General features: G+C 38.6%; 1 protein-coding gene across 2 annotated transcripts in view; it reads left to right on the top strand.

The window, feature by feature from the left end:
• The first annotated feature begins 1,261 nt into the window (after positions 1-1,261).
• Positions 1,262-11,854, top strand: part of MAP3K7CL (MAP3K7 C-terminal like) — a 31,315-nt gene continuing 20,722 nt past the window's right edge. Inside the window, exons 1-3 of one of the 2 annotated variants that reach the window (XM_010014136.1) lie at positions 1,262-1,630; positions 3,770-3,914; positions 4,432-4,540. In XM_010014136.1, the coding sequence (XP_010012438.1) occupies positions 4,471-4,540 (70 nt within the window). In that variant the 5' untranslated portion in view covers positions 1,262-1,630; positions 3,770-3,914; positions 4,432-4,470. Of the gene's footprint in view, positions 1,631-3,769; positions 3,915-4,159; positions 4,178-4,431; positions 4,541-11,854 lie in introns of those variants that run through there. The other variant, XM_010014135.1, reaches the window with a different exon arrangement.

The raw sequence follows: 11,854 nt of genomic DNA, 5'->3' as shown, positions 1-11,854 counted from the left end.
TATTTGCCATAATGATTGTGATCAGAGACAAATCTCTCTTCCCTCTCCTTCCAAAGGAGACATATAGGAAGGAATCCTCAACCTTGTCAGAAACACACCAAGACAAGAGAAAATGATCAGGGTAGTCAGAGTTGCAGTCCCACTTTTCACTAACTATTTGGGTGAGAGTAGTCTGCTCTGAAATCACACTGCAGTTAAAAAGATGGCCTTCCCAGATACCTAACTAATGGTGTAGCTGCCCATGTCACTGCTGGGGGAATGTCTTCTACCCACAGTTTAGTCATTTCAAAGTATGAAGAAAAAGGTCTTTTGAGGCCACAAGGGCAACTGCTGGTTTCCTGAGGTTTGCACTGATTAAATCAATCCTGGGCTAGGACCAGAAGGTGAGAGGGCAAGGAAGGATGAAAACTTGACTTCAGATCTTCTTGTCTCTATTTGTCCTTAGCTGAGCCAAGAGAATCTAGCAATGTGCCTATACAGGAGCTCTGGGTTAGATAAACCTCTATTCAGAATTTAAAAATATAAAATATACCTTAAAAACACATTTTGAAATATAAAAGGAAGAGAACAGCTTTTCAAGCACAAAACAATAAAAATAAAGATATTCTGTGTAATCATTCCGTAACTCTCCGGTTTTCTTCATTATTTCGAGTGACTGTGCTAACAGTCAATCGAAGAAGTCATGCAGGCAGTACATGTGTGTGGCGCAGCTACAGAAAATAAAAGTTTAAGCTGGAGAAATTCATCTGTGATACTTCAAGATTTATCTACTAATTGCTTGCCTGTGGTTTAAAAAATTGGCAAAAGCCATCTGAAATCGCACTAGGAAATCCTCTCAGTTCAGACAAATCTCTGATTTAGTCAGCTTCAGCTACCACTGCGATCACCAGTGCATCTATAAATACATCTGCTTTCACAACATACGTATTCTGAAATTTGCCCATTGCCTCCTCAGAAGTGCAGGGCTATTGTTACTATTAGACAAGCCTGGCTTGACCAAAGCCAACATGAACCCAGCCTAACAGGCCAAGCCCATCCCTTGTTGTTAGCTTTGATAGCTGCTGCTATCATTTGATAGTTAGCTTGTAGCCTGTCCAAGTTGGCAGTGTCAGCCCAAGCTGATTGGAGCTGCAGACATTTTTGCTGACTGGAGTCATGCTATCTTTGCCAGTTTGCTGGAATAGACACAGACACTGATTGGGTCATGCTGAAAACATTCCTGTCCTATGAAGCAAGTCTGTTTGTATTTTAGGTTTGCCAGGACTAATGAATTAAAAATCTTGGGCTCGCCACAGTTTGCTGCTCAATAATGCCTGTGACAGAAGGATTTTTTCCTCCCTGAAGCATGACAGCATCATAATCCCTCGTCACTGGCAAGGAGAGGAAGGAAAAGCGGAATTGTGGAGAAAAGCGGAAAAGGGTGATCTTTTGGGACAGCAAAGCCTATGGGAAGTGCAGGTAGCAGCATGTTGCCCTGACAGCTGTCTCAGCTTCTCAGACCTTGTCAGTTTGTTGCTATGCAGCAGGTGCAGCCTTTTCTTTTATTGAAGCTTTACTCCATAAAGGCAACGACAAGCCAAGGCAGTGGCTGGCCCTGGATTATACAAGTGCAGACACTCCGCTAAGTGAGGTAAGGCAACAGGTGTGAAAACTGAACTGAATTGATAGACCTGTAACAGCGCTTAATCTGAGTTCTGCTGCAGGTTTTTCATGGAGAAACAGCAGCCAGTTCTATAGGCAATTGTTGTGAAGAAGAGAGCAACTCATTAAATCTCACTAAATTCCAGGTTGCCCACTCACCCTCATCTCTGTCTACAGAGATACTGTTCATGCATGGAGAAGGCAGGTGGGGAACTGGGGGTAGTTGGTCTGTGTGTTTCCTGTATCACTTTTCCTGCACACAGGCTGTTTCCATCCCTCTGTTCTCTGTGACTGCTTTTTGTGATGAAGAGCTTGAGGACTCTGCACAAAAAGGAGTGAAGGAATAAATGCAGTATAGAAAAAATGGATAGCAGGATAACTGCTGCATATAAAGATGAGATTTCTTTTTCTGGATTGGAATAAAATGAAAACACTTTTTTGTGTTAAGATAGAATTCACCCTTGCTTATTGAAGGGGTATTGATTTTGCCCTTACATATTAGGTGGTTAAAAGAGGTAATTTAAAGACATTGCAGACCACAGAGTATGTGACTGGGGTAAAAACCCGTATTTGCTTCTAGCAATAATTTTATGGCAAATTTAAAACCTCTTTCAGAATGCATCATTTTCATTTCTCAGGCTATGATATGAAATGTTAAGTATACTCTTATGTGGAATACCACTTGAGATAGCAAGCAGATGTCAGGGGACTGTGTACCAATACAGAATGATGAACAGCCTTGTTTCAAGGATGTGCTTATCACTTTAAATCTCTTGTTTTCTTCTTCTTTTTTTTTTTTTTTTATTTGCATGGGGAGGTATGGAAGGGAAATATAATAAAGAATTTTTGATTAGTAGTTCTGTTGTTTCTGAAGAACAATGAGATGTCTCAGATGTTTCTTATAATGTGAGGGTCTGGAGGAAAAAAAGAGATCAATAATGCTCAGAAGGTAAAAATCATTAGTCTAATGCAATGTATTTCAAAATAGAATATTTCAGTTGACTCCAAGGATCTTTTCCTGAGTCAAAAAGCATACAATACAGCAGTTTAATTGACTTTTGTTTGTCTCTGCCCAATAGATACCAGTTCAATTTTTGTGTATCTTGATTATTAGTAATAGGGAATAAAGAATGATACCTGATACCCCTCATGTATTAGTAGAAGGAGACACTCTCAGCTCCAAGAAGATTTGTTCAAAGTAATCATTTTAGATTTTTTGCTATTATTTTAGAGAGGATTATGTACTTCAGATAACAGTTTATTGTGTAGCATTGCCACAGAGTAACCGTATCACTCTGCTAGGTAAATATTAAGACAGACAAAGCAAATAGAAAAGAAATGCTGAAATTAATGTGCCAAGTGCAAATCTGATACTCTTCCACTGATTGCAAGGCAGTGATGCCAGGGAAGTGTTTGATTCACTTGTGCATCACCAAGGAAGATTATAATCCCGAAATACTGCTCTGTTCTATTGGCATTCCAAGACTGTCAAATAAATAAGTGTAAATTAGAATGAGTTATTGGGATTTCTGTGCAGTACGATAGCTACTTTACTGAAAAACTGCAAGACTATTGGCTTAGGAAACTGGCTTTTGCTTTCACTAGCTAAATGCTGAGTTGGCTACTGACATGTGGTACAACTATAAGTAAATTAATTGCATTTTCCTGAAGAATTTGGTTTCTAATTGACTGTCGAGTTTTTATCTTTATTTGAAAGTGACTCTCATAACTGTCCATATAGTTGGTATGGGTGCAATGCACTCTGGATAGCATAGTCTTCAGTCCTAAAATAATTTCTTTGTGGGCAGATCTTTTGCGTGCATGATGTTGCACTGACTTCATGTTCTCCACACATGGAGCTAATCAGAAGATTAATATCTGTGCATTTTATGAGCTTTGTGCTAGATATACAAGGAGATTAAGTTTGCATTTAGCTGTTTAATAGAGTTTAACCAAAACTGTTTATTTGTAAGGTTAAATATATATAGTAGAGCTCTGAGTATAACGTTTGAGTGCTCAGAGATGCTTTAATTATACCATTACAGATCAGTAGTGGCTAATTCTTTTGTTGCTCAACAATTCTTTAGTGCCCTGCTTGAAATGAACTAGCAGTTTTCTTAATGGACAGGGTTTCATCTCAGTAAAACTACTTTTTGGGATTGGTGGTCTCAGAAGAAAGACTGAGGACTGAATAAGGTCCCGATCCAGGAGTCAAACCCATGCAGACAGACCCCAACACCTGCACAGAGTTCCACTGAAGAATCACCACCAAGGTTTGGAGACCCAGTAGCTTTCTGACCATTAAGTGTGTGACTATCAGGCACAGTTTGACTGGGGGTGTATGGGTGGAAGGTAGGAGGATGGGTGCCTCCTCATTGACACCATGTGGAGTGGTGTGCACGTTTCCAATCACATGGCAGGCTTGGGGTCATGTTACTCTCAACTCCCCACCCCTTCTTCCTTCTTCACCTTCAGAACCAGGCAGCATTGCCACGAGTCAAGGCTTGCTGAAGGGGCAATGGCGGGGAGCAAGCAGGTGAGGAGAGGGGAAGCTTCCTTTGCCATTGTTCTTTCTAATCTGTAAATAGCAAAAGAAAGGCAGTCTCTGCACTGAATTTCACTCAAATCCTTTTTAAATGGAAAAGTGAAATGGCGCTCCCTTGACTTTGATTCTAAACGTTGCTTAGCTAGAATGAGAAAGGTAGCTATGAATGCATGAAAAGCATTAAAACTCATTTGTTGAATGGTGTAACATGCTCTGTAATAAATATATTGTTTGTATTATTACAGCTGGAACAAACAAGTAAAAGCATTGACTCAAGTGCCCACATGATCACCACCGCCAGGGTACCTGCTGATAAGCCAGTACGAATTGCCTTCAGCCTGAATGAATCCCCAGGTACACTTTAATTTATGGAGTAAACCACAGCGAAATGGTCACTTTAAAATTTTACATGTTCTTACCAGTGTTTACAATATCAAATGAAGTCCAGTGTTATTGGTGGATTTTTTTCCTGCATGATAGCATGTGATCAGTTTTCCTGTCTGATAACTTTTAATGTTTCCGTTAACAATTTCATTAGACTAAAACCATGAGCTTGACAGTTTATATCTTAGCTTTCTTTCAGTAGTTTGAGGAATATAATTTGGATTATGATTAACTGTTGAATTTATCCGCATATGCAGTATGTCTGATTTTAAGGAATTTCAAAACAAGAAAAGAAAAAGGACATTTTGTACTGAGGATGATGCTAGAGCAGGAAGAAACTTTCCTTTCAGTAGGGAGGTTGGAAAGTGCCGCATGTGCCCAGCTTGATGAAAGGTTTCAGGAAACAGATGCCCCACATGGCATGTGCCCTGAGAAAGCAGCAGAAATTTCATTGATGCTTATCCTGTCAGCTAGTGCTGATTGAGTATTTCCCTAAACATACCCTGTACCTACATGGATCCTTTCGTCTTTGGAATAGATATATATTATTAGTTTACACCTTAAGTATTATGGAAGTCTAGAGAAGCTGTTGCCAAACAGTTAAAGTTAGAATGAAATAAAGTAGACCAGAAGCCGTGAAGCATCCCAAAAAAAGTTGACTGTGCTGTAGCTAACGGTGGATGCCTGGAGTCAGAGTTGAGATGTGTTTATGGCATGAAATATAAGGATCTTTGATAACCATAACTGAACCTCGCCGCTGATGAGTGCTTTATGGGATGGTATGCATTGTAGGGTAATGTGTGAGGCTGCTTCCTGAGCTTTGTGCGAATAGTCTCAGTTTAATGCAGTTATCTCATTTTAAAAGTATTTTAGAATATGCGTTATCTTTCCCAGCTAGTTGTTGTGTTATATTAATTTGCAGCTACAAGTCTGAAACAGAATCTTATTCCTAAGCAAGACAATCCAAAAACAAACATCTTCATATATTACTGCATATCAGTTTAAGCTCAGGAGTACACATGTCTATGTTCCCATTTTTGTAAATTAAAATAATTTGGTAATAACATTTTATTATAGAAAGTAATAAGGAATCATTCTTATCTCTCAAGGCATAGTAACACGGCAAATTTCTTACAGGAATTATGGCAAAAACAGGTCTTGAAGAGAGATGTAAAATAAAGGGGAATGCTCTTACAAATTATGGAAAAAGAATGCTTATGTGAGATCCTGAAGACAAGTCAGGGAAAGCTGAGACCATGGGAAAATCAAAGAGGGCAGAGTAGTTTGTGACAAGAGACGACAGTAGGAAATGACAAGGTTGTGAATAGCTTGGAAGAAGATGACATGAAAGGCAGGAAGCCTAGCTTCCTTAACATTGCATCATATTTTATTTTTTACTTTTCTACCATGCTAATAATTCCAGCCTCTCTTCTAACATTTAGAGAATTAAACTCAATTACAGAAAGGTAATCTTTTTCTGCTACATTTTGTTAACTTTCCCATAATTTTGAGTCCTTTTTTGTCTATATACAAGTGTTCCTGTAGTATGCAATCCAGAATCTCTTTGAGTACTGATTAAACAGCAACCAGTAAAGTTGCTGTTTAAGGAGTGTTGAATGTGCAAAGGAGGGCCAGCTCCTCTGCATCATATCCCCTTGGGGTCTACCAGGAGGTGTAAAACAGCATACTGTTTTACCATGTCCCTCTTGCTCTTCGTGGTAAGCCTGAACTTGGTTATTACATTTGATATGTTTAAATGAGGCAAAGGAAAAAAACTTTTACCAGCTTTGAAAATTTCCAGCAAACCATCATTGAATCGAGAGAGTACAAATAATTATTTAACACTTTATTTTTCAAGTTGAGCTACAAGAACATTTTACAGATAGACCTCTAGGTATTCCATACTTGGCTTTTGTTGTTGTTGTTGTTCTTGTATTTTTTTTCCTGCTTATTTTTTTATATTTAATCTTTTTTTCTCCTTGACAAGGAGAAAAAAACAACAAACAGGTGTTACCTACTGTGTGATGGTAAATCATCAGTTAAGGCTTGTGTACTGCTTGGGTTTATACAAAATGTTCTTCACCGGGGCTAAGTGCTGAGGCAATCTGTCTGACTTAAGCTTTTCCTTAAATTCTACCTCACTTGAAAAGCACAGTGACAGATTTCACCAAGAAAGGCTTGCATTCTCCTTCCAGGGGCTGTACAACTGCTTACTAGGAGGAACTGGCAGCATAACTAGATATAAAAAGGGGAAATGGAATGTTTCTTCTGGGTGGTGATTATCTCACTGGCTAGGATTGTAACCAAGCACTGGGTGTGAGGAGCAGCGAAAGGAGAAACTGCTCTCAACTCATGAGAAGAGATTAGTTTGTGTTAACTGACCTACAAGACTGGAGCTAGCTTATCCTGAATGTGCAAGAAATAATTTAATTGTGTTATATTATTTGTCAGTCAGCATCTGGTGACTGAAATCCTGGTCAACTTTGAGCAGAATTTTAATGTGAAAGTAGGCTAACCAGTTCCTTAAAAGTCTCAGGAGCAGCCCATGAGTGGGTGCTATATAAGAAGTTTTATTGCGTATCTCTTATTCATGTATATATAGATATATATGTTCAGCTCTTTTACTCAGGTTCACTAAACTGGCATCAAACATAGGTTTCTCAGGGTGTGTCTGCACACTGTATTACACCAGTATGACTTAAGGTACCATTCTAATTTAATGAATTTGTAACCTATTATTTCAGCCTATCTTGTATCACTTGGAAAATAATGGTGTTCCAAAATTTAAATGTGTTCCTAAGTTGAAAGTTCACTGCAGTTTATCAACATCAATTTAACTAAACAAATTAATTTCAGTGTGTCCTAATTTACATCACTGACTTATTTACTGAACATATTAATATACAATGATTATAACAGGAATTTTATTAAATTTAGAGAAGTGGGTTTGTTTTGTGTAATAGTTCTAAAGGAAGGTTTGTAGGTAAACATCTCTTCACTTTCCCTCCTAGAATGAAAGCTTGACTCTAGGTGAAAAGTTCTGCTAGTGACATGTGGTGATAAATTTGATATTATTATTAATAATAATAATAAGCTGGGTTTGATATTATTAGTAATATCTTTTGTTTGAAATTAATCTACCTCTGATAGTACTCTCCAGAAAAATCACTGATAACAAAGGCAAAGCATACATCTCCTGATGAAACTGCAGACAGTGGAAAATGTAATATTTTTGCAAGCATAGCAAAAGACTTATTTTACTCTTCTTTTGCCTTTGTTATCCTAGTGACCATGAAGAATCTTTTGCTTTTATAGTTGATCATGTAAGACTGTTTTGTAACAGTTGCTTCTTCAATAGCAACCTTCAAATCTCTCCTCCATCCTCACTTTGGTTGTAATGGCAACAGAGGCTTTCCAGCAGATAAGATATTGGCTGAAAACCAGTGGGGGTTGCTAAAATATATGGCTAAAACGTAAGAAGCTAGTTTTCTAAAACTACACCCAGCCTACAAGTAAATGGCTTGATCTGTGGGAAATTAGACAGGAACTTAGGTGAGATACCCTCAAAGGGATCGTGGCTGTGCATTCATCTGAGGATGCTTTAGGCTTAGGTGAAGGTATAAGTAGCAGGATGGTTTTGCTCTTTTCTGTTATGGGCCGTTTCTATTTTGGGAAGGTCCACAACTCTTATTACTGAGCAAGCCTTCATAGCCTATTCCTGGGTCAGGCAGTGACCATTCCCCACTATTTTACGAGTGAGGTAACTGTGAGGTTGTGTAAGGTCATGTCAAGCAGGGCTGTGAATAGAAGCCTGGGAGCTTCACGCAGCAGTGCCAAGTCTCAGTCACTTAGCCACACAGCCTTCCAGGACGAATACGATGGGTCTATGCCTGCCTGTCAGTAAACAGGCTGGAGCTTCTGGATCTCACTGTCCTCCTAGGCCCAAGACTGGACCCTGATACACAGTTTACCAGTGTTGTCCCACTGTGATTTGTGGTACTTGCAGTTGAGTTTGGGCACTTTTCCTGTGTAAGAGCTGATCCACTTACAGGATAACAGCCTACTTATGTTACTAATTTAATTCTTTAATTTAGGAGGAAGAGATCTGAATACACTTACCCACGCATGTAGGAGAAAAAAATAGTACCTGATTGTATAATTAAAGACTGGATCATAACTCAGTTACTCAAGGAAGCAGAGCTGTCATTGGCATTTCCTATATTTTGATTGCTTGATTTAGCAACCTTAATATGCTTTCAACACATTTAAATTTTTATGTTCTATTTCTGTCTTTGTGAAGATCCTTGAGAAAATGGAATTTGCAGATTTATACTGCAGGTAAATCAGATGTTGTTCTTAAAGTATTCATTAACTATTGCCTGTAGCTCACAGCTCAGCTAAATGGAGCAGCTATATAGGAAGAGACTGGGGTGTTACACTTAATTGTACCAGATATTGTGTCAGCCAGCAAAGTGTGAGGGATTTTGTTCATTCATCTATTTGATGGAGGTCTGAGCTACTGGAATCTCCAGAGGCCAGAACATGATTAAATAAGTGTAGCTTTCCAGAAAGCGTGATTCATTCTCAAATGTACAACATTAACATATATCAGGGGACTGAATGCATCAGGACATCACTGAGAAGTAGTAAGCCTTTTCAATGAAGACAATCAGTCTTAATACAGTACAACCCTCTAAATCAGATGGCTTGTGTGAATCTCTGTACCATATGTTAGAAACCCACCTCTCTTGTATGAATGGGTACAATCAACAGAGAGACAAGAACTCACCTGGGCAGTAGATTGCTGCTCAGAGAACACACCCAATGACCCACACAGCTCCATGCCCAGATGGAAAGGAGGCAATGAAAAGAGACAAAAGGAAGGAGTCACTTGGATGGGCAGAAGAGCCTTGTTAAGAAGTTGTGGTAGGAAAGGAATGGGCTAGTGTTGTTTGTGAAGGTGGGTAACATTCATTTTTAGGGAGGAGGCTCAGGGAAGACCTTATCACTCTCTACAACTACCTGAAAGGAGGTTGTAGCGAGGGGGGGTGTCAATCTTTTCTCCAAAGTAAGAAGTGATAGGTCAAGAGGAAATGGCCTCAAGCTGTGCCAGGGCAGGTTTAGACTGGACATTAGAAAAAATGTGTTCACCAAAAGGGTTATCAAGCATTGGAAGAGGCTGCCCAGGGAAGTGGTTGAGTCACCATCCCTGGGGCCATTTAAAAGATTTGTAGATGAGGAGCTTAAAGACATGGTTTAGTGGTGGACTTGGCAGTGCTGTGTTAATGGTTGGACTTGATGATCTTAAAGGTCTTTTCCAACCTAAACAATTCTATGAATCTATGATCGTGAAAACTGAGCAGCTAACCTTGTTTCCCTTACACAAAGCTACCCACCACAGCACTTAAGCATGAAGGAGGGTCGGCTGGGCAGCATGCTTAGGGAGCTTGTTCTTTTGTTGTGGTGTTAATTTGTTAGTTTTTATATAGTTTTAATGGTCAGAGAGCTGGCTCTGACATAGAAGAGTACTTTGTCTCAGCCCAGCTGATGGAAAGCAAAAGGAGGAAGTAATTTCCCCAGAGACCCTCCCTCAGATGCTCTCTGTTATAATGACAGATTTCAGCAACAAGCAAAGCAGATGATGAACCTGATGAAACAAACACAAAAGTCAAACTATCCCACACACATGAACCAAGTCTTTGATTAAAAAACTGTATGTGCAGAGACGTCATCTTGTAATTGGGGTAAAGGTACTTTACCTTTAGTGCACTTTTATACATAGACCTTCAAAATTAGTTTTCAGGATCAGGGAAACCAGGAAGTGCTACTCATTTAGAAATAATGCAACAGATAACTTTAACTTAGGTGGTTGTAATGACGTCCCTAATCTGACTCTTTCACAGCATAGGTTAGTGCTCTTAAGGTTGCTGGGATGGCCATAACATTCATGTGTACGTTCTTCCTCCTTTCTCATTTTCTTTTGACCAGAATCTTGATTCATTTTCAGGTGCAGCAAATTGTAGTCTCTGATTTTCTTCTATTTTTTTTTTTTAAGCAAAATATGTTTTCAACAACTAGCTTGAATCCTTTCTTTTATGACTGACAGGGAAGGGAGCAGTAAAATAGTGACCCCAGGTGTGTGATGCTTTTTGTATCTGGTGAAGAATCAGCCTAGTTATTTTCAGGGTTCTGTGGTACAGAGAAGCCACTAACTTTATTATAAAGGGAGTCTTTGATTATGTCAGTGATTCCTTATGCCAATCAAAGCACCCATTAAATACTGCTAATAGATTGAGAGAAGGAGAAAAAGAGCGATTTCTGAATTCTGTTGTCCAGTTAAAGACATGTAGAATAGAAAAGAACAAATACAGACAGATAAGGAGATAATTTTGAGAGTGTTTTGATCTTTAGATTATTTTCTTTGGCATTTCAGAAATTTTCAGTGTTTCTGATTTTTGGAGTCATAGATTTTTAAGGCTGGAAGCCAATGTGATTTTGTCTGATCTCCTGCATAACACCCACTGTTCAAGCTTGTAAGGGAAATAGTGACTTTTAGAAGAAAATGCAAGACTTTGTATCTTTCCTCTTGACTTTCTGAAAATATCCTCAGTTAAATTTCAGGAGGTGAATGACAGCTGTAATTTGCTTTCCCCTTTTGTGATATATAAACATGTTTAGGTTTTACCAAGTGATCTTTGCTGTTATTGTTGTGGTTGTTACTTTGACGACAGTGAAATACAGACTGACCTGATGCAGTAATTTATTTCACTGAAAGCTTTTCTTTTTGTGGAAAGCAAGATTGCAGTTAGCTGTGCGGATTTCTGTTAATTTTTGTAAACTGAATACTTCAGCTGAAAATTTCAGAGTAGCCTAAGAGAATTGGGAACTCAGAAAAATTTCAAACCACTGAAGTTCTCGACTTTTCTCAGTGATATTCTGCACATCAGACGATGATTTAAACAAGTCTTAAACTAGCATAACTAAAAAAAACCCTAGCAGCTGTTCAATGGATGCTAGGGCAGGCCCATTATAAAATGTACTATGGTATGCCATAATGGTTAGGATACCAATATGTTCTATTTTTAGTACCATTGACTCAGTCACTTGAGTTTAAAAAATAAGCAGGGAACATCTGTTTATTGAAAGGATTTCCTCTAGTAATTTCTCTCTCCATCCCGTCCTTTTAAAAGTATTTGCAAACATTTTTTTTACAGGTTCTTTTCTGAAGATAATCCAATATATTTTCTCTATTCTGTCACTGTATTAATTTTGTTTTCTTATTAA

Source organism: Nestor notabilis, unplaced genomic scaffold (assembly GCF_000696875.1).
Source record: "Nestor notabilis isolate BGI_N333 unplaced genomic scaffold, ASM69687v1 scaffold2425, whole genome shotgun sequence".
NCBI lineage: Eukaryota > Metazoa > Chordata > Aves > Psittaciformes > Psittacidae > Nestor > Nestor notabilis.
This window is presented reverse-complemented; position numbering and strand designations above follow the sequence as displayed.